At 50.7% G+C, this 22,391-nt stretch overlaps 2 protein-coding genes across 2 annotated transcripts; one reads left to right on the forward strand and one right to left on the reverse strand.

Annotated features, from left to right (window-relative positions):
- Positions 1-489: 489 nt before the first annotated feature.
- On the forward strand, positions 490-4,644 carry LOC103646146 (elongation factor G-2, chloroplastic). The gene is made up of 4 exons (XM_008670868.3): positions 490-896; positions 1,990-3,398; positions 3,561-4,073; positions 4,183-4,644. Exons 1-4 carry the CDS (start codon positions 680-682, stop codon positions 4,351-4,353), a joined length of 2,310 nt encoding a protein of 769 aa, XP_008669090.1. The 5' UTR covers positions 490-679; the 3' UTR covers positions 4,354-4,644.
- A 610-nt stretch (positions 4,645-5,254) lies between these two features.
- LOC100272917 (uncharacterized) lies at positions 5,255-14,013 on the reverse strand. Its single transcript, NM_001147369.1, is given in 7 exon segments — positions 5,255-5,471; positions 5,559-5,618; positions 5,745-5,811; positions 5,904-6,127; positions 11,331-11,416; positions 11,554-11,842; positions 13,033-14,013. Coding segments are annotated over 7 exon segments (1,338 nt in total). The 5' UTR covers positions 13,531-14,013; the 3' UTR covers positions 5,255-5,357.
- Positions 14,014-22,391: the final 8,378 nt, after the last annotated feature.

Below are 22,391 nucleotides of genomic sequence, written 5' to 3' on the forward strand. Positions count from 1 at the left end.
GATCTTATGTAATCATTATTACCAAGAGGATTAGCGACAACCTTGGACTTGCCTCAATGGGAATTAAATTATTGGTAAACCACTAAATCTTAGGATAAAAATCATCATGTCAAAGTCTCTTCATATTTATGTTAGTTTCTTTTTGTTCATATACTTATGCCAGTGAGTATTTATTTCTCTCGTGTAACTAGTTTACTTGTGTAGTAAAATAGTTTCTCTCTTGCTAGTTAGCTTGTATGCTAATTAGTTTAGCTCATGTAGCTAAGTAGCTATAGCTCTCTATTTGTGTTTGTATAGTGTAACTAATGAGTAGTGCTAAGTAGTGTTTGCATTTTTTGTGTTTTCCTTACTAGTATGTATTGAAGATTCTAGTGTGTTTAGAGTACTTGTATAGGTTTGTGTGACCTTGTTATTTAGACTTGTGTAAGATTCTGATGAAGACAATCGAAAAACTAGAAGAAAAAAACGCTAATCCATAACGTGAGACGGGGAGGCGTCCTCCTAGCAGCCGCGCGCGCTCACATTATCCTCAGGCACCATCGCACCATTGGCCGCCGCTCACGCGCATAAAACCCACAGTCCGCTCGCGACAGCCTCACGGCGCAGGCGAGAAGGCGAGGAGAGGGAGCTCGCCGGCAAAGGCCACCAAGAGCGAAAAGGAACCACAGAGGCAGTCTCCATGGCCGCCGAGGCGCCCGTGCGAGCCCCCGCCACGGCGCGGTCCTCGCGCCGGCCGGCCGCCGCCGTCGTCTCCGCCTCGCGCCTCCTCCTCGGCCACCGCCCCTTCCTTGCGCCGCGCTTCGCTGCGGGGCGCGCCGCGGTGGCAGGCCCCGCGGCCGGACTACGCCCGCGCCCGCGCAGGCCGCGCCTCTCGGTCGTCGTCATGGCCAGCAGCGGTGAGCGAGCGCTGTAATCCTTCTGTGGACTCTCCATTTTCTTATTGGGCGCAGCCGCGCAGGCGTTGCTGTAGTGCGCCGGCGCGTGAGTGTTTTCTGTGTTTGTCGAAATGGCCAAGAGCGTACCTCCGTAGAGCTCCGGTGGATTGCAGTATACGAGAGTGAAATTAAGGCTGATTGTTAGTGATTGTGCTGCATCGTGCTTATCCAAAGGGACCAGTGTGCTTCTTGACGTGCTTGTCTCTGCCGTGTCTATAATACTTGTTTAGGCCCCTATACTTGTTAATCGTCTGTGCTTTACCTGATAAATTACTTTAAGTTGTTCGTTACTAAAATGGTGGAATATGGTGTTCAGAATCGAAGTTATAGCAATGATGAACTTCATAGCTTTCTGATGGACTTTTGTTTCTGTAGGTGTTATTCTAATTAAATTTGATTATCACAAATCCAGGTTAGAAGTAACTGAAAGCATAGGCCTTATAACTATTCCAAAAATATTTCTAAACTTCACTACCTATATATCTATTTAAAGAGCCATCCCATGAATATTTTTTTGTGTGAAAAAATTATAAGAGAACTACCATATTTGGAATTTAGAGAGCCATTTAGCCTCTCCATTAGTGGAAAGCGAGAAGGGTGGTTTTAAAGGGAGGAAAATATGGGGACTGGTGTTGAGCGTCTATTAGAGATGCTCTTAAGGAGACCCAATAATGGAAGTTCTGCAATTTTTGTTCAAAAATGGAAGTTCTGCAAATGAAAAAATTGGGTCCATGGCCTTGTTCAGTGAATGTGCCGCCGCTACATGAGTTTGCATGATGTGAATTTGCTGCAAGTACAGAAATATCGGTGCAGAGGGTGTCAATATAGAATATACCATGCTTGGCATGCCGCTTGGTACTAGATATCTATTGGCACTTGTCATATCAATGCTAAACCTTTCTGCCATATACATCAATGAGACTGACCAAATGAACCTCTGAAAATTGCATGCCAGTTGTTTTTTAATTACATTTCTTATTGCTAAATACACCATTCTTATATCACTTTGTTGATTTAACAAGTTAGATATTAACTTGCTTTCTTTTGTATCCAGATCGCCAAGTGCCTTTACATGATTACCGCAATATTGGTATTATGGCCCATATAGATGCAGGAAAGACAACAACTACTGAGCGCATTCTGTATTACACTGGAAGGAACTACAAGATTGGTGAGGTTCATGAGGGAACAGCTACAATGGATTGGATGGAACAAGAACAAGAGAGAGGAATAACCATTACATCTGCAGCAACGACTGCCTTCTGGAACAAACACAGAATCAACATTATTGATACTCCTGGTCACGTCGACTTCACTCTTGAGGTTGAACGTGCTCTCAGGGTGCTGGACGGTGCTATATGTCTCTTTGACAGTGTTGCTGGGGTAGAACCACAATCTGAAACTGTGTGGCGCCAGGCAGATAAATATGGGGTTCCAAGAATATGTTTCGTGAACAAAATGGACCGCCTTGGAGCTAACTTCTTTAGAACTAGAGACATGATCGTTGCAAATTTGGGTGCCAAACCATTGGTGATTCAGTTGCCGATTGGTTCGGAGGACAATTTCCAAGGAGTTGTTGATCTAGTAAGAATGAAAGCTATTGTATGGACAGGGGAGGAGCTGGGTGCAAAATTTGAATACAAAGACATACCTGCTGATCTCCAAGAGATGGCTCAAGACTATCGTGTTCAAATGCTGGAAACTATTATTGAATTGGATGATGAAGTTATGGAGAAATATCTTGAAGGAACTGAACCAGACGAGGAAACTGTTAAGAAACTAATCAGAAAGGGAGCAATTTCTGCCAGCTTTGTCCCAGTTTTATGTGGTTCGGCATTCAAAAACAAGGGTGTCCAACCATTGCTTGATGCTGTTGTCGATTACTTGCCATCTCCACTTGATCTACCTTCAATGAAGGGTACTGACCCAGAAGACCCTGAAATAATATTTGAAAGGCAACCAAGTGACGATGAACCATTTTCTGGGTTAGCTTTCAAGATCATGACTGATCCATTCGTGGGGTCACTAACATTTGTTCGCATATACTCCGGGAAGCTGATAGCTGGTTCCTATGTTCTCAATGCAAATAAAGATAAGAAAGAAAGAATTGGAAGACTTCTTGAGATGCACGCAAACAGTAAGGAAGATATACCAGTTGCTGTGACAGGTGACATAGTAGCGCTTGCTGGTCTGAAAGACACAATTACTGGTGAAACACTCTGTGACCCAGACAAGCCTGTAGTGCTTGAACGTATGGAATTTCCTGATCCTGTCATTAAGGTTGCTATTGAACCCAAGACCAAAGCTGATGCCGACAAAATGGCTACTGGGTTAATCAAGCTTGCTCAAGAAGACCCGTCATTCCACTTCTCTAGAGACGAGGAAACCAACCAGACTGTTATTGAAGGAATGGGAGAACTGCATCTTGATATCATTGTAGACAGACTAAAGAGGGAGTTCAAGGTTAGTATTCTGACTAGCTGCATTTATGCAGTTGCATGCGCTGTATGTTTCTTTAATTCTATTCTATATAGAAATTTATTATTCGGTCATTAGCTGTTGTCGAGTCAGAGTTTTGTACCTGTCACATTACCTTTACTTCTTTTATGCAAACGATCTGTGCAGGTTGAAGCAAACGTTGGAGCTCCACAAGTCAACTACCGTGAAAGTATTTCCAAAGTTGCGGAAATACAATATGTCCACAAAAAGCAATCTGGTGGATCTGGGCAGTTTGCAGACATTATTGTGCGTTTTGAACCTTTGGAAGCTGGAAGTGGGTATGAGTTCAAGAGTGAAATCAAGGGAGGGGCAGTGCCCAAAGAATATGTACCAGGGGTGATGAAAGGATTGGAAGAAAGCTTACCCAATGGTGTCCTAGCCGGTTACCCAGTTGTGGACTTCCGGGCTGTGCTGGTTGATGGCTCATATCACGATGTCGATTCAAGTGTCTTAGCATTCCAAATTGCAGCCAGAGGAGCATTCCGTGAGGGAATGAGGAAAGCTGGTCCAAGGCTTCTAGAGCCTATAATGAAAGTTGAAGTGATAACTCCTGAAGAGCATCTGGGTGATGTTATTGGTGATTTGAACTCTAGAAGAGGACAGGTCAACAGCTTCGGGGATAAGCCTGGTGGACTCAAGGTATGAAACAGTAGATCATCCCCCTTTTGTACATTAGTTTATCATATCCTACTATTTGCAACGTGACCTTAAACATTTTTCTTGCATTTCTGTTGATCACAATTCACAGGTGGTTGATTCTTTTGTGCCACTTGCTGAGATGTTCCAATACGTCAGCACCCTCCGGGGCATGACCAAGGGGCGAGCGTCCTACACGATGCAGCTCGCCAAGTTTGACGTCGTCCCACAGCACATCCAGAACCAGATCTCCGTGGCAAAAACAGAGGAAGCTGCTGCTTAGTTTTGGTTTTCCGTAGATATATCCATACAGCAACAGGAGAGCAGGTTGATAGGAAGGACATCAAGGTGTATGTAGCTTTGTAGTGTAAATCTCTTAAGGCTTGTTCGGATGATTGGAGGGGATTGATATGGATTGAGAGAGATTTTAATTTACTATGGATTGAAACTTCCTCAATTCATATGGATTGGACTAGAACCGAACATGGTCTAAGGGAGCATTATTTGCCATTGATTTTGCACCTGATAATAATGGCCTTTGTTGAGTTTTCACAATGACAGGACAGTTGAATTATATGTTTTTGGTTTCCTGCTCCCTGTTGAGAACTCAGTTCTCAACTTTAGTTTGGAAAACATAGCACCTGTAACAATATAAATTAATGCAAGATGGAAAGAACTTTTTTAAAAAAATGTTATATTTTAAACAACCATTTCACTCTCATTTATATACTTGTGTCTTGGTTATATAGTTGCACTACTAATATGTATGTATGGTTCCATCTATTATGTTTACATCACCTCATCTATAATATTATGTTTCAAAACAGCCTCTCACTCTCACCTTTCCTATGTACTAATATTAAAAAAAAAAACTTTCACGTCTTGATTGCATAGTGTACCTCATATGTTCCCTGATGCCTATCCGGATGGTACCAATCATTATCCTAGTAACTATCCGGTGGCAAACGAGGGGGGCAAATACTACCTCTGCCGCTGTTCAACTGGATGTTACCACGGTAGTACGGTACCATACCATCGCATTAAACGACTCTACAAACTGCTCGAGTGCAAGGTTGATGAATATTCTTCCTTTTTCACGGGCATTCCAGGGGGAAAGGCACGAATTGGAACATATCGGATGGGAAAACCCATATATGGATCATTAACAGCCATGACCAAACTATGGTCGCACAAAAGGGTTCAGTTTCCAAAATGCGAAACAATGATCAAGTTCACAGCATTTCCAGCACAGGTCCCAGATCTGAACCCGGACATTCCAGCCACCGTCTACTTCATCTGAACTATCCCTGCGCTGACGAGCTTCTGGATCTTCTGCATCACTCCGGGGTTCTTGAGGTGCGCCTGCGCAGCCCGAGGGTTCTCCTGCAGATCCGTCAAAACCTGCATGGCAAGCTCGGCATCACCAGATCACCATCAGGCCCACCTACTTATGTGCATTTCAAATCAAAGGGAGACGTCTATCCTTACCTGCTGCATGATCGGATCAGTCAGGATGTTCTGGATCTCAGGGTCTTGCATGGCTTTGTTCTGCATAGCAAAGGTGACCCGTTAGCCATTGTGTTCTTGGCTTCTCGCATTAGTAGTGGACGAAACGACTGGCAAGTACTCTATCCATCGTTACCGAACAAAGATTTTTAGAGAAAACACTTTTACCTGTCTCTCTTTCAGTTCCTCCTCACTGAGTTCGCCTCTGCTCGCCTTGTTGATCTGTTCAACACACCTGAAACGAAAAAGATCAGCGACGATTAGATTGCTGCTTAGCACACACACCACCATCACAAGACGTGCATGATCTTCCACCGGCAGCATTACCTCCTTACACCATCAAGTAACTCCTGGTTTTTCGGGTCATGCTTTAGGCCAGCTTGATAAGTTTCCAGCGCTTTGTCATATTCTTTCATGAAAAACTGGATAGCACCTTTCCTTGTGTATCCCTTGGAGAATGTGGGATCTAGCTCAATGCACTTCTCAGCATCTTTCAGACCTTCAGGAAGGGCCCCTAGCTTGGTGTAACAGGCAGCCCTATTGCTGTATACCTGAAATCATTCATGAGGGAAAGAACTCACAAAAATGTCCACATCATCAACACATGACATACCTGGAAGTTAAAAAGGCAAACATGACGTTTTTAAATTGGCACTAGCAAAAGTCAAAGAATCAGTTACAGATTCATTCAAATGTTGTATTCAAGTTCCCCAATGTTGCATCAATTCATACTTGTTAGAATACCCGTTTAGGGTTTGGGGTCTTCCCCGTGTAATGACCTTCTCACCCCTCTGTAATGGGCCTAGCCCACTTTACTCAGCCTATTAATACATCACCCAACCCCTGTTAGGGTTAGGGTTCACATTCCAACATGGTATCAGCCTAGGTTTAGTTTTTTTTTCTACAGTAGCTGCAGCCGCCGGGGGCTCCTTCCACCCCTGCAGCCGCCACACCCTTCTCCCTCCCAGCCGCCGGCCCCCAGCCGTCGGCCTCCCTCCCGCCGTCGGCCCCCTGCTGGCCGCCTGCCCTGCTCCCTTCCATTCCTCTCTCCTCTCCCCCAAGCAGCGCCGCCGCCTGGCCTTCTCCACTCGCGCCTGCAGCCGACGCGACCCCACGGCCCTGCTTCCCCGGCCCCAGCGCGCGACGCTCCACCCGCGCGCAGCCCCTGCTGGTCGTCGCCCCTTCGTTTCTAGGGCCTGTTTGGAGAGGAGCCTACGGCGCCGCAGCCCGCCACACCTGCGGCGGCCGATTTGGGCGCCACACCCGCGGCAGCCGGAGTGTGGCGCGGTGTGGCGCCCGAGCCAGCCCACCAAACAGGCCTCTAGTCTGCAGCGCCGCGCCTCGCCGCCACTCGCAGCCGCAACCTGAAGGCGTCGCCCGCTCCGCCTGTTCCAGTTTGTCGTGCCGCTGTAGCGTTGCTCCACCCAGCGGCGTGCCCGCAGCCCACGCCGGCCAGCTGCGACTGTCGCGCCACAGCGCCTCCGCCTCGCCCCGCCAGCGGCCCAGTTCGTGTCGGCCAGCAGCGCCTCTGCGGCTCCGTTCAGTACTGCGGCTTTGTTCTGCTCCTCCATCTCAGGCGCCGCCGCCCCCACCGGTTGTCGCGCCCGTCGACCCTGCGCCGTCCAGGAGCACCCGCCCGGTGGACCCGCACCCCTGCTGTTCCGCGCCGCGCAGCGCCCCTGCTGTCCCGTGCCAAGGACGCCTAACGCCGAGCACCCAGCCGCCCGTGCTGTTCCACGCCCGGCTGCCCAGTCCGCGTCTCCCTGCGCCGGCTGACCGCGCCCCGGCCCCAGCAGTACCTCGACCCTCCTGCACCGGTCGCCATGAGCTTTACCTCGCCTGCCGCTCTCGTGACTATGTGTGTCCTCCTCCACGATGGCCAGCTCATCCGGGGCATGTTCGTGTCCTTCGATCCAATCTGGAACCCTATTCTTCGGGACTGCGTCGAGCTCCACCCTCAGGCGGGCCCTTACAGCTTGTCTTCCCACGTGCTGCGATCGCCTCCCTAGCGATTGAGCCCGTGTCATCTCCCTCCCTTCCTAGTGCCTCTGTCGGTGCACCTTCTTTGGCCCTCTCCGCTCACACCGTACCTTCGCCACTTCCACCTCCCCGAACCACCACCGATTGGGTGGTTGACTCCAGGGCCTCCTTCCACACTACCCCCACCGCTAATTCGTTACTCCACTCCCATCCACCCCACCTCACACATCCTACCTCCATCGTCGTCGGCAACGGTTCCACCCTCCCGGTCACCTCAGTGGGTACATCGGTTCTTCCAGGACCATTCTGCCTTAACGACGTCCTTGTTGCTCCCGGACTGACTCATCCCCTCCTCTCGGTTCGTCGCTTCACTAGTGACAACCAGTGCTCTATGGAGTTCGACCCCTGGGGTCTCACCATACGCCACCTTCCCACACATGTTGTGCTCGCTCGCCGTGACAGCTTCGGCCCCCTCTATTCTCTTCACTTGCCCTCCACTCCCCACACCAGAGTAGCCTCATCTCCTGTACTTACTACTACCACCACATCACATGCTCTTGCTACTACCACCACCTCCTCCGCCATTTGGCACCGTCGCCTCGAGCACCCTGGACCTGACGTCATATCCCAGCTTTCCGGCCACTCCGACATATCATATACTCAGGGCTCTTCTGAACGCCTCTGTCATGCTTGTCAGCTCGGCCGTCACTCTCGTCTTCCTTTTTCCACTTCCACGTCCAGGGTTGTTCAGGCCTTTGATCTTGTCCACTGTGATCTCTGGACATCTCCTGTCCTTAGCCTCTCCGGCTACAAATACTACCTGGTCATTCTGGATGACTACTCCCACTTCCTTTGGACTTTCCCCCTTCGGCTGAAGTCCGACACGTTTACCACCCTCACTCACTTCTTCGCCTGGGTATCCACCCAGTTCCGGTGCCCGGTCTGTGCCCTGCAGTGCGACAATGGCCACGAGTTCGACAACAACGCCTCCCGCTCTTTCTTCCTCACTCATGGCGTCCAGTTGCGTCTCTCGTGTCCCTACACCTCTGCTCAGAACGGCCGGGCCGAGCGCATGATTCGCACCACACCAACATGATTCGCTGCCTTCTCTTTCAGGCGTCTCTCCCTGCCACCTACTGGGCAGAGGCCCTTCATACCGCCATGCATCTCCTCAACCGTCTTCCCTCGAAGGCGGTGAGCCACCCTACACCTCACTTTGCCCTGTACGGCACAACCCCTTCCTACGACCACCTGCGCGTGTTCGGCTGTGACTGCTACCCTAACATTTCCGCTACCGCCCCTAACAAGCTTTCTCCTCGCTCCACTCGTTGCCTCTTCCTCGGCTACTCCCCTGACCACAAGGGGTATCGGTGCTTGGACCTCACCTCCCACCGCATCATCATCTCTCGTCACGTCGTCTTCGACGAAGATGTGTTTCCCCTTGCAGGCTCCACCCCACCCACCGCTCTTGACTCCCTCCTCGAGTCTGACCCGGTTCCCCCCCACCCCCGGCGCCCCGTCTTGCGCCGTTACCTGCTCCTCGTGCAGCCACGACGCCACAGCTAGCGCCCATTTCCGCGCCACGCGCGGCCCCGTCGACCCCGCCTGCGCCACGCGCGGCCACGTCGATCATGCCTGCGCCATGCGCGGCCCCGTCGATCCTGCCTGCGCCACGCGCGGCCCCGTCGATCCTGCCTGCGCCACGCGCGGCCCCGTCGACCCCGGCTCGCTTCGCCAACCCCACGCTCGTCTACCACCGCCGCAGCCAAGCCACTACCTCCGCGCCCCCCGACTCGGGCCCGTCGTCGAGCGCGACACGCTTCGCCGACCCCGCCGTCGTCTATCACCGCCGCATGCCGGCCACACCCGCCGCTCTCGACGTTCCGGCGGTCCGCTCCGAGCCGTCCGTATACCACCCGGTCGCCATCCACCGCGACCCCGGACACGTCCACCCGATGGTGACTCGACGCGCCGCTGGCGTTCTTCGCCCCGTCGACCGGCTGATCCTGGCTGCTGATACGTCCAGCACTCCACCCGACGCTTCCCCGGTGCCCTCCTCCGTTCGCACTGCCCTCGCCGACCCACATTGGCGTCGTGCTATGGAGGAGTACGCGGCCCTATTGGCCAACCACACCTGGGACCTAGTGCCGTGTCCACCAGGCACCAACGTGGTCACCGGCAAGTGGCTATTTCGCCACAAGCTGACCTCGGATGGCTCCCTCGACCGCTACAAGTCCCGTTGGGTCCTTCGGGGCTTCACACAGCGCCCCGGAGTGGACTACGACGAGACCTTCAGCCCCGTCGTCAAATTCGCCACTGTTCGCGCCGTCCTCTCCCTCGCCCTCTCCCACGACTGGGCGATCCATCAGCTCGATGTCAAGAATGCCTTCCTCCATGGCACTCTAACGGAGGCTGTCTACTGCAGCCAGCCCACCGGCTTCGTCGACGCTGACCGTCCGGATCTGGTCTGCCGGCTGAACCGATCCCTGTACGGCCTCAAGCAGGCGCCACGGGCATGGTACAGTCGCTTCGCCTCCTACCTGGCCTCCATCGGCTTCGTTGAGGCCAAGTCAGACACGTCCCTGTTCATCTACCGGCGCGGCGACGACATTGTCTATCTCCTGCTCTACGTCGACGACATTGTGCTCACGGCATCCACCGCCGACCTTCTACACCGCACGATCCTCGCCCTTCAGCGGGAGTTCGCGATGAAGGACCTAGGGCAACTACACCACTTCCTCGGCATCACCGCCGAGCGCCGGCCTCAGGGTCTCTTCCTCCACCAGCACCAGTACGCCATCGACATCCTGGAGCGGGCTGGCATGTCTGACTGCAAGCCCTGCTCCACGCCTGTCGACACTCAGGCGAAGCTCTCTGAGGACGACGGGCCTCCAGTCGCCGACGCGATGTCCTATCGGAGCCTGACCGACGCGCTCCAGTACCTCACCTTCTCCAGGCCCGACATCGCATACGCCGTCCAGCAGGTGTGCCTGCATATGCACACTCCGCGGGAGCCCCATCTCACTGCGCTCAAGCGGATTCTGCGCTACCTCTGCGGCTCCCTCGACTACGGCCTCCTTCTCCGACCATCCCCAACGTCGGAGCTCGTGGTCTACACCGACGCTGACTGGGCTGGCTGTCCCGACACGCGCCGGTACACCTCCGGTTACACCGTGTTCCTGGGCGCCAACCTCGTATCTTGGGCCGCCAAGCGTCAGCCCGTCGTCTCTCGCTCCAGCGCTAAGGCCGAGTAACGTGTCGTGGCCAACGGCGTGGCAGAGGCCTCCTGGCTGCGCCAGCTCCTCCACGAGCTCCACAGTCCCCTCCAGCGCGCCACCCTCGTCTACTGCGACAACGTCAGCGCGGTCTACCTCTCCACCAACCCCGTGCAGCATTAGCGCACGAAGCATGTGGAGATCGACCTGCACTTCGTCCGCGAGCGTGTCGCTGCCGGTGACGTTCGGGTTCTCAGCGTCCCCACCGCGCTACAGTTCGCCGACATCTTCACCAAGGGGTTACCGTCGAGTGTATTTTTAGACTTTCGATCCAGTCTCAACATCTGTACAGGATAGAGTTGTGACTGCGGGGGGTGTTAGAATACCCGTTTAGGGTTTAGGGTCTTCCCCGTGTAATGACCTTCTCACCCCTGTTTAGGGTTAGGGTTCACATTCCAACAATACTATCAAATAATTTTACCCAGCAGATTAAAGGTTGCACAGTGATACTAGGCAGACTACAGATTATGCAAGTGAGAGAGGATGTACAGCAAATTACCCTGGGGTCCTTGGGGTTTCTCCTGAGAGCTTCGGTGTAATGTTTCACTGCTTCTGGATATTTCTGCTGCTTAAAGAACTCATTACCTGCACAGAAATAATAAATGGTTCAACGCCAACACCACATGCAATTCTTGACAGTAAACAAACTACAGGCAACAGAACTAACTTTATCAATAATGATCAAGTGATGACTGGTAGCAGAAAGAAGTCATGTGGCGTACCTTTTTCTCGCTCCTCGTCAGCAATTCTTGGGTCATAGTACTCTTGTTGCTCCAGCTCCTTCTTTGCTCGTTCTGCATCATTTAGTTTTTTCAGTGTATCTGGGTTCCGGTGCTCAGTTAACGCCTTCTGGAAAATCTCAATGGCAGCATCATAGTCTTGCGATGATTTAGCAAGTTTGGCAAGAGCAGTTCCTTTTCTGGTAAGTGCCCTTGAGATCATCTTGAAATCAGCATGCAGTTCCCTTCCTCTCTCGACAGCCTTATCACAGTCCTTAATGCATTCATCATACTGGAATTCAAAGAAAAAAATATTAGTTTCGAAGGACACCAGATAAGCCTTTTGCATTGCCTAAGCATAAGCCGACAATAGAAGTGAATTCATTCACGACTTGGAGTAAGAAAAAAATACAAGGAATCACTTCAACAACAATGTCGTTCTGGCTTGCGTCTACTCATCAAGCTCCAAGTTGTCCATATCAGAATTTCAGGACTAGGGAACTCCCAAGTGGCATGTATCTAGGGGTGAGAATGGAACACGATCCAAATATTTCTTCACAATAAGTTAGAGCCCTTAACTAATTTTAGTTCAAAAAATGAATAGGAATAGAACCTGATCCTAATCCAATTCAATCCTTAAATTTTATATTGTAAAATCTAGAGCCCATTACCACCCTACCTGTATCAGAATTTCATGACTGTGGAACACTAATGTATTTTGCTCACTGTCACAATCACCAACTCGTACCACAAAACTTCCTTTTAGGGCTCCTTTGGATCAAAGGAATTTCACGCGAAAACATTGGGATTCTCATTCCTGTTGGAATTGGTACTATAGCACCCTTTGGAACAGAGGATTAGGGCATGGGAAAAGCCTAGGAAAATTTCCAAGGTGACAGTTTCATGGGAAATTTGGAGGATTTAAAACATCCACTTGAACCTCATTTTTTCTTCCTTGTCGCATAGGATCGAGGCCAACCACAAGCTAGATGGGACCTAAGTCATCTAATACATGGATAATCAATTGCAGATGATGTTAGTAAATACAATTTGACATTCATTTGAATCTATTGTCTTTAAAAATCCTGTGTTTTTCCTCGAGCCTATCCAAAGGACCATTCTCACAAAAATCCTCTTCTACAATCCTGTGTTTTACCCTGGCATTCCTATCATATTCCTGTATTTTTCCTATTCCTACATTTTTCCAATCCTTTGATCCAAAGGAGGCCAATGCAACTCGAGTTCTCGACAAATTCAAGTAGAACTGGAATATCAATTGACCCCATTACTCCAAGGAGAGACCAATACTTAGCCAATTTTATATCTAAAAGCTGTTAGCAGTACGTTGTAAAAAGTTCTCGGTAGCTGATCACATTGACAAAATTCAGACAACCCACATTTTACGTTTTTTTTCTTTAACTAAAGACTACATATATATGTAAATAACTTGTGATTTAGAACTAGGGACCTACGAGTCCTTACCTTTCCCATCTCAAGGTAAACAGCAGCACGATTGGTGATGTAGGAGATATCCTCGTCATCGAGCTCCATGGCTTCTGTGTAGTGCTGGATCGCGGTATCAAAATCCTTCCTTTTGTAAGCGGCGTTGCCTGCTTCCTTCTCCTTCTGCGCCGACGCTTTCCTCTCCTTCTGCTCCTTATCCTCCTCTGTCACCTCCATAGGCTCGGGCTCCGGGTCCGGCTCTGGTTCTCTTGCCTTCGCCTCTGGCTGCTGCTTTGGTGGCGGCGGGTTCGATTGTGCTGCTGCCGGGTCAGGCGCCCCACTGCTCTGGTTCTGGAACTTGATGTTCAGCATGAGGGTGAGCACCTGAACCATTCGTTGGTCAGAAAGGTAGCTGTTCAGTCTGCCGGGGTTTCGCTGCACCTCCCGCAGCATCTGCACGAAGTCCGGCTGGTCGAGGTAGCCACGCGTGGTGGGATCGGCCGCGACCTTGCTCCATAGCTCAGGGCCCTGGAACATCTTGCCAACGGCGTCAGCCCCGGAGCCCACCGGACGTCTCGGCGCCGATGCGGACTGGCGCGCCTGTGCGAGGCCGGATTTGAGCGCCTCATTGGACGGCTCGAGCGCAAGCCCTTTCTCGTAGGCCTCGACGGCCTTGGGCGCGTCACCGAGGCCAAGGTGCGCGGCGCCGAGGCGGGAGTAGCCCTTGGCCCAGTCCGGCTTCAGCGCCACGGTCCGCTTGGCGTCATCTAGCGCCTCCGCGTAGCGCCAGAGCGACGCGTACGCCGCCGAGCGGTTGGAGTAGAGGACGTGGTTGTCGGGCGCGAGCGCGATGGCGTCGCTGAAGTGCTGGACAGCCTCCTCGAAACGGCCGGCCGCGAACGCCGCGTTGCCCTTCGCCTTCGCCTCCGCCTCCTCCGTCATCGCCACGGTGGCTGGTGCTGATTGGCGTGCGATCGGGGAAGTGGAGCGATCGAGCTCGTCGGATTCGTATCGGCTGGCGGTGCGCGTCTCGAACCTTTTGGCGAACCGTCGAGGAGGGGCAAGTATAAAGAGTGGAGAGAGAAGGCACGGGTTCTAGTCCCGAGTCCCGACCGGTCTCCACGATTCTGGAATGTTCCGGACAACAGGAGAAAACGAGAACCCGCCGGACAGACGCCCAGAGCCAAAGGGCCGTGAGAAAATGTCGGGGTGCTTGTAGTAGACTAAAATTTAATTCAGTTTATATAAGAGATTAGGATTAATATAATTAAATATAATCTAATTATAATATAATTTACATAAATCATGGCTAATCTGTGAGATAAATCTATTAAATCTTATTAATCTATAATTAACAAATGTTTGCTATCGCATTAAGTGGACAAATTATAAGTTAATTAGGAATAATAGATTCATGTCACAAATTAGCCACGGTTTAGGTAATTAGTTTTATAATTGGATCAGGGCAGAGCCAGGGTTAAGGTATAGGAGGGGTCTAGAAAAAATACCACATAATATATACACATGTGTATACTAATTTATAAATAGCATAAATAATAAGCTAATCAAAGAAACTTGCACCGTACAATTGTACATTAATTAACTCCAATAGAGATTAAAATAATTTTGCATTACAATGTATTTAGAGACTCAACATGGAATAAGAAATATAGTTCTTTACACATTCTCTTAGTCTATGAATCCACTTTTTAGGTAATTGATTTTTTCAGAGGGGAAATCCTCCGTCCGAGTGGTGGAGCGCACCCTCCCTAATCCTAAGATGAGAAGGAGGCTTAGAGATTTGCATGAACGATTGAATGAACACAAGGATTAGAGTGGTTTGAGCCGCCGGAGCGTAATATCCAACATCAATTGTGTGCTGTATTGCTTTGAGAGTCGAGAGTCTAAGCCTCTCTTCCCCTGCTACAGTGCAAGCCCACCCTTTTATGGTCCAAGGGGCACGTTACAAGGGAGTTGAGCCCCGACAGGTGGACCCAAGAGTAGTTACAAAGTAGGACGTGAGGCGTCAGATAAGCCTGGCGACACTAGATCTTCTTGAGTGTGTATCTCCTCTTGGTCGTCGTGGTGGTCCATGGAGTAGGTTGTGGTGTAGTCTGATATGCTGCCATGTGTAGGGCACTAGGTTGTGGACGATGTTGTCTCGTCTTCTGCACCTGTCTCTTCATGCTTCGGTAAGGCACAAGGAACAATGAAAGTCATAATGAAGGGCACCTAGACGACACATTGAGTCAATATTATTGCCTTGGTAATGTGCGGATAATAGTAGAAATCGCATGTTGCAACCCTGGCGTGCTTCGCGCATTTAATGCGGGGGATACGCTACATGTTGCTGGCATAGGTAAGTATGCATCCCATATGCACCTAATGTTGGCAGGCCCTATGTTAGATGCTTACGTCAGGCACCGTCCGACGGCTTACATCAGGTACATCTGGCCACACTTTGGCACCAGACCTCTGTCTGGACAATGGGTAGGCCCAGGAATAAGTGGTGACACATCATTCCTAGGCCCTCCTTGATTGTGCCTAGCAGTGTACTCTCAGGATCCTTACTTTGTTGTACTCAATCTATCGAATTATGCAACCGGGCTTTTGTCGAGTAGAGTTTATGAGAGCCGGCCCTTAATTTTGAACGAGGCGTAGGCCTTTTAGGTATCTGATATGGAAAGTACTAGGTCAGCTATTCTGGGGCAGTGGAAGGTGTAGTCTTACGGTATGGGACCAGGCTAAGCGGCTACCTAACTCTGGACCACCCGTGAGAATGTGGACTTTTCCTTTAGACCAGATGCTTGTCAACCTGTGTCTTGTTCAGTATTAAGTGGGGACATAAACTAAGCAACAATGCATATTATATAATATAGATTTCATGATAACAAGAAAGTTGAGAATCTCGAGAGGGGGTAGAAGGAGAAACATACCTCGACTAAGGCTATGATGACATAACCAATTTACTAGAACTACACCGAGAGCAAAACCTTTCGTCATTACTAGATATGTGAGATTTTTCATAGAGATCACGAGGGACCGGGTTCATAAGGGCGGCCCTTACCGGGCTCGACCACATAGGGCGCTAGAGACCGAGTTTATGCGAGCGATCATACCGGACTGTGGGTTATGTATTAGCAGACCAGGTTTTACGGGGCCAGACCCCTACTAGACTGTTCATTGTATAAGTGCCTCCAATTGTGGTAGCTAGTTTCTTCCTCTCTTTTTTCTCTTTTAATTTCCCTAGGGCTCTGGTAGCTTCGATTGTTTGAGGCTATCATCAGACTAGAGGCTGATCCAGAATGTGGTCTAGGATCAATGCTTAGCAATGTTCCCTTAGGGCCTTTACTTCGTTGTATTCAATCCTCTAAATCACGTAGCCTAACCCTATCGAGCCTAGCTTTGAAGTCGGTGTGGGGGACAGATATCTCCCGGGTCCACTAGAAGGAAAGAAGGCCTCGCGACGGGCTTTGGGCCTTTTATCTGCTATCCCTTCGTGGGCCAGGGGAGGACTACTGGTGGAATGGGCCGACATGGGAAAGAAGCAAATTCAGGCCCGAGCAACCCATCAGACTCGAGCGCTATCTATAGCGTCCGTCCGACTTTCCCGCGTGCAGCGCCCTTGAATATCAGAACAGATTAAATAATAAGTCGACAAGATTATAGGAAGATAAGTTCAGTCGATTCACTATTATTTAGGTACACATCATCATCACATACACATGTAGTACCACACGGTCGAATATATAAGGCCTAGCGGGTACCCCATCATTTCCATCAACCATCTACTTATCTCATCAGCCCTTCTCCATACTGGAGACTTCTCTTATAACCTACCACGTAAAGATCCTCATCAGGAAGTAGGGTATTACGCCTCTCCAAGTGGTCTGAACCTATAGAAAATTGTCTATCGTCTCTCGTGCATCCCGCACAAACCATTGAGTTACAGTCAACAACATTGTCCTACCCAAAAGCACCACAAGGGGTAACCCTGGGTGTGCGGTCGGGCTCTAAACACCGACAGCTGGCACACCAGGTAGGGGGTGTGTCATTGACCCTAGCTAGCTCAATGACGTTACTTCCCAGTGCAAGATTGCTCTTCGCTCTGGATCCGTGTTCTGCTTCGGGACCATCTCGTCTATAGCAGATGAGAAGGGAATTCTATATCGCATAGCAGATCCGCCGGAGAAGAAGTTTTCCTCGGAAATTCCCAGGAAAGCTGGAATAAGACAACGGATAGCGCAACCTCCTGTGCCTTAGGCAAAGACTGTTTCTTGCAAGCCGAGAATCGGGGATTTACCCGCTCGAAGAACCCCGCTGCCCACTTCGCCCACAAAGGAGTGGACACGAATTACAAGGAAGAAAGAAGCGAGTGTTCCTCGAAAGGGGACAGAACTCCACCAAGCTATCTTTCTGGCACCTTCATCCTCAAAGGAGGACGGAAAGGAACCCACCATCACGACAACTCCTTTCTACCCCGACATCCTTTTCATCAGGGGGAGATTGGAATCATCTCCCATCTCCGATGACAAGCCGACCGTGCAGGGGGAAGAACCTCCCCAGCGTGAAGCACGGCGACGAAGGAACGAGCGCTGGAATATTCGGCGACATCACGAGGCTGGGGAGCGGGACCCAGCATAGCCCGTATCTCGGGATGAAGTTTCAGAGGTAGGAGAAACCCTTGACGAGCGGGTATACCGAGAAAGGCAGAATTCTCGCCGACGTGATCACCGGCAAGCTCAGGACCGAGATCGTGAACAAGCCGAGCAGGGCGCAAGGTTACACCAAGAGAATCCCCTATTTGCTCAAAACCTGAACCCTGACTTCGCTCGCGCAATGAACAGGCCAAGCGAAGTCAGAGGAGTGCTGGCCCAGATAGCTGATGGCCTCCTGCGAACTCCAGACGCTGAAGGCTATCGGCGGCTGCTTACTCGGGCAGCTAACCACCTTCTGCCTATTGCTCATCCCCCGAATGACCTACGACATGCCATCAACAGTCGGCGGGACGTGCGGAGCTCCATCAATGATTCGCGCGATCGACGACACGAAAACGGGATAAGGCGCCGGGAAGAGTACGACCGGGACCACGACGTCCCGGCCCGAAGCCACGCCACCCGAGTTGAGTCAGCTGCGGCCTCAACTAGTGGCCCGATCCGGGGACGGTCGAGACGACACATCACCGACTCCCCTCCCCGGGACAGACATCATGAACACCGACAGGAAGACACATGTGGAGTATCCGCGCTTACTCCGCGTCTCCGGGCCATCCAATGGCCCCCTAACTTAAAAGTCTCCAACATCGACAAGTATGAGCCTAAGCAGGACCCGAGGGCTGGTTGGCCGTCTACACAACCGCCGCCCGGGTCGCTGGGGCAACCGAAGATATGATGACAACATATTTGCTCATTGTCCTTGGGCAAGATGCACTACAGTGGCTACGACATCTGCCACGACACTGCATCGATGATTGGAGCGACTTCAGTCGTCGTTTCATTGCTAACTTCCAATCCCTCTCTGACAAGCCAGCGCAGCCATGGGACCTCAAATCCATCAGGCGCTAGGGTGATGAAACACTTTGATCGTACCTCAAAAGGTTTCAAACCATGAGAAATTGCATCCCCGAAGTCACCGAGCCATCGATGATTGAAGATTTCTACCGAGGATCCAATGACTCGGTCTTCGTCCGAGCCATACTGCAGAAAGCGCCGATCACCTCCGAACAACTATTTCAAGAGGTGGACCTCTATATCACCGCTGACGAGTGGGCTCAGGACCTCATCGGAGGAACGAAACCTGCACCATCGGCACCATGGCGCAACACGAACCAGCAATCCGGCAGGCGCTGGGAGAAAAGGCCACGTGAGGAGGTACACGCCGCCGAACCACCCATCGCTCGAGCCCGAGGCGCACCCCACGGAGGCGAGTGAACACTGGACGCCATCCTTGATGCCTAGTGCCTGTATCACAAGGACATGCGCCACACCCTACAGAACTGCAGGGACTTCAAGCACTCCGTTGGACACGGCCGACCATTCCACCCTCTACCACCTCCCCCACCACGAGGAGGGCCTAGCGAGCCCAGGCAGCCTCAACAACCAGAAGGGGGAGGGGGTGGAGCATTCCCACGCGTTGACAGGGAGGTCAACGTCATCTTCGGAGGACACGGGTCACAGGAGAATAGAAGGCAGCTGAAGCTCAACGATCGGTAGGTCCTGGCGGCAACCACCAGTGCCCCAGCTCCTTATCGGTGGTCAGAGCACGCAATAACCTTTAGCCGAGCGGATCAGTGGCTCAACTTTGACCACCCCGGAAAGTACCCGCTCCTCGTCGATCCGGTGATCCGAGAGAGTAGGGTAAAGAAAGTACTAGTGGACGGGGGAAGTAGCATTAACGTTACCTTCCCCCAGACACTCCTGGCCTTGGGGGTTGCACTCAAAGACCTCACCGAGTCAGATACTCCTTTCTTCGGCATCATGCCGACAGAAGGGGAGTACCCACTCGGGCACATCTACATGTCTGTCACCTTCGGGACTCCAGAGAACTACAGAACCGAGTTCCTAAGGTTCGAGGTGGCATGTTTCGACTGCGAGTACAATGCCATCATCGGCAGGCCAGGACTAGCGAAGTTCATGGCCATTCCACACTATTCATACATGATACTGAAGATGTCGGGACCGCAAGGAATCATCACCGTGCACGCTGACTTCCAAGGCGCCGCGGAGTGCTTTCGGGGAGCAATCCAGGCAGCTCTCACTGTCGGATCCCCAGCAGCTCCCCTCGTGCAGGCGGACACCAAGCCGAAGGAAGACCTCACAATACCCACTTACGAAGCTCAAGTCGTGACCTCTATACGGCCGACTGAGGAGACTAAAAGGATCAACCTGGGATTCGCCGATGAGCGCAAGACTGCCATCATCAGTTCCAGCCTTGACGACAAATAGGAAAGCGCGCTCGTCCGGTTCCTGTAAGATAACCGAGACGTATTCGCATGGCAACCTGCAGATATGTCGGGAGTCCCGAGAGAACTGGCCGAGCACAAATTGAAGGTCTATCCTCAAGCTAGGCCGATTCGATAGAAGCTGCGTCGTTTCACGCCTGACAATAGAGAAGCTATTCGCACCGAGTTAGCCTATTTAGTGACTGTAGGGTTCATTAGGGAGGTATTGCATCCCAAGTAGCTAGCAAATCGTGTTCTTGTACTAAAAATAATAAAGTGGATTGGCGCATGTGCGTCGACTATACTGATCTCAACAAGCATTGTCCAAAGGATCCCTTCGGGCTCCCTAGAATAGATCAGGTGGTTGATTCGACCACTGGCTGTTGCATGTTGTCCTTCCTAGACTGTTATTCTGGATACCATCAGATCAGCTTGGCAAAAGAAGATGAGGAGAAGACTGCTTTCATCACCCCATTTGGAGCTTTCTGCTACACCTCCATGTCGTTCAGCCTCAAGAACGCGGGAGCAACTTACCAGAGAGCCATTCAAACATACTTAGCCGATCACTGGGGCAAGCAGGTGGAAGCTTACGTCGATGATGTGGTGATCAAAACAGAAAACTCAGAAAACTTCATCGAAGATTTGCAGCCGGTCTTCAATAGCCTGAGGCGTTACCGGTGGAAGCTCAACCCAGAAAAGTGTGTTTTCGAAGTACCGTCAGGGAAGTTACTCGGATTCATTGTCAGCCACCGAGGAATTGAAGCTAACCCGGAAAAAATCGAGGTCATCATGAGAATGGAAGCGCCACGATCACAGAAAAAGGTACAGAGGCTTACTGGATGCATGGCAGCCCTAAGCAGATTTATATCAAGGCTAGGCGATAAAGGCATGCCATTCTACAAGTTGTTAAAAAAGGTGGACAAGTTTCAGTGGACCACAGAGGCACATGAAGCTCTAGAGGCACTGAAAAAGTTTTTGACTATGCCACCAGTACTCAAGCCACCGCGCCGAGCTACGCCGAATCAGTCGGCGGAAGATTTGTTGTTATACATCTCCTGCACGACTCATGTGGTAAGCACCGCGTTAGTAGTTGAGCGGGCGGAGGAAGGACATGCATACCCGGTGCAACATCTAGTCTACTTCATCAGCAAAGTCCTTGGGCCCTCAAAGATAAGGTATCCTCAAGTCCAGAAGTTGTTGTATGCGATACTTCTAACCGCACGCAAACTCCGACACTACTTTGACGACCACAAAGTCATAGTAGTCACCTGATTTCCAATAGGGGATATTCTCCACAACAAAGAAGCTATTGGAAGGATAGCCAAGTGGGCGTGCGAGCTGGGAGCTCATGACATAGAGTTCCAGCACCACACGACAATCAAGACACAGGCACTAGTTGACTTCGTATCAGAGTGGACTGAACATCAGGTCCCAGACAGCCCAGAGGTTATCGAGGTGTGGAAGATGTACTTTAATGGCTCGTTGAAACTGCAAGGAGCGGGTGCAGAGATTCTCTTTATTGCTCCTGGAGGTGAGCAACTCAAGTATGCACTCCAGCTACTATTTCTAACATCAAATAATGCAGCAGAGTATGAAGCACTGATCCACTGTTTAAAGATCGCCATATCACTCGGTATCAAGAAACTAACGGTATATGGAGATTCGCTAGTTGTCATAAGCCAGATAAACAAACACTGGGATTGCTCGACTGATTCCATGGGCAAGTACTGCGCATCCGTGCAAAAACTGGAGGACAAATTCGAAGGATTAGAGTTCCATCACGTGGAAAGAGACCGCAACGCAGCAGCTGATGCGTTGTCAAAGCTGGGATCTTCGTCCAAGAAATATCACAACCAAGCATCCTCTCGGATCAGGTGGAAGAGTGCAACACCTTGAGCCAACCATAATCGGACCCCAACGACTGGAGAGAGCCTATCTGTAACACCCTCGTTTTGGGGGTATAAAATTTCTTTCTAATTATCACCCAAAATCATGTGTTACTCTTCTTTTTCTCACTCTAGGCTTTCTCTCTCTAGATTCTTTTTCTCTTTTTCCTTTTGATTAGAAATAGCTTAAACTAGTGGAGATTAATTATTTATTTTTGTCAAAACCTTATGAGTCATGACATGTTGCATCATGCTGAGGTTAAAATATTCTTTGAAGTGTTGCACAAGTTTAAATTTATTTGACTTCGAAACCTAGTTTGAATTTGGATTTGAAAACCCTATAGAAAAAGAAATAGAAAAGGAATTAGTAAATCCAGAGAAAAAGAAAAAGGGAAAGCAGCCCAGTCGGCCCACTAAGCCCAGCCAGGCCGCGCGCCCGCGCCGCCTGACAGGCGGACCCCGCTTGTCAGCGGCAATTCTCCCTCGCGCGCGCCCTCCCTCTCTCGCTCGCTGCCCAGTGGGGCCGATCAGTCGGCGCCAGTTTTCTCCCCCGCGCGCTCTCTCTCTCTGTC

This window comes from Zea mays, chromosome 2 (assembly GCF_902167145.1).
Source record: "Zea mays cultivar B73 chromosome 2, Zm-B73-REFERENCE-NAM-5.0, whole genome shotgun sequence".
NCBI classification, from domain to species: Eukaryota; Viridiplantae; Streptophyta; class Magnoliopsida; order Poales; family Poaceae; genus Zea; species Zea mays.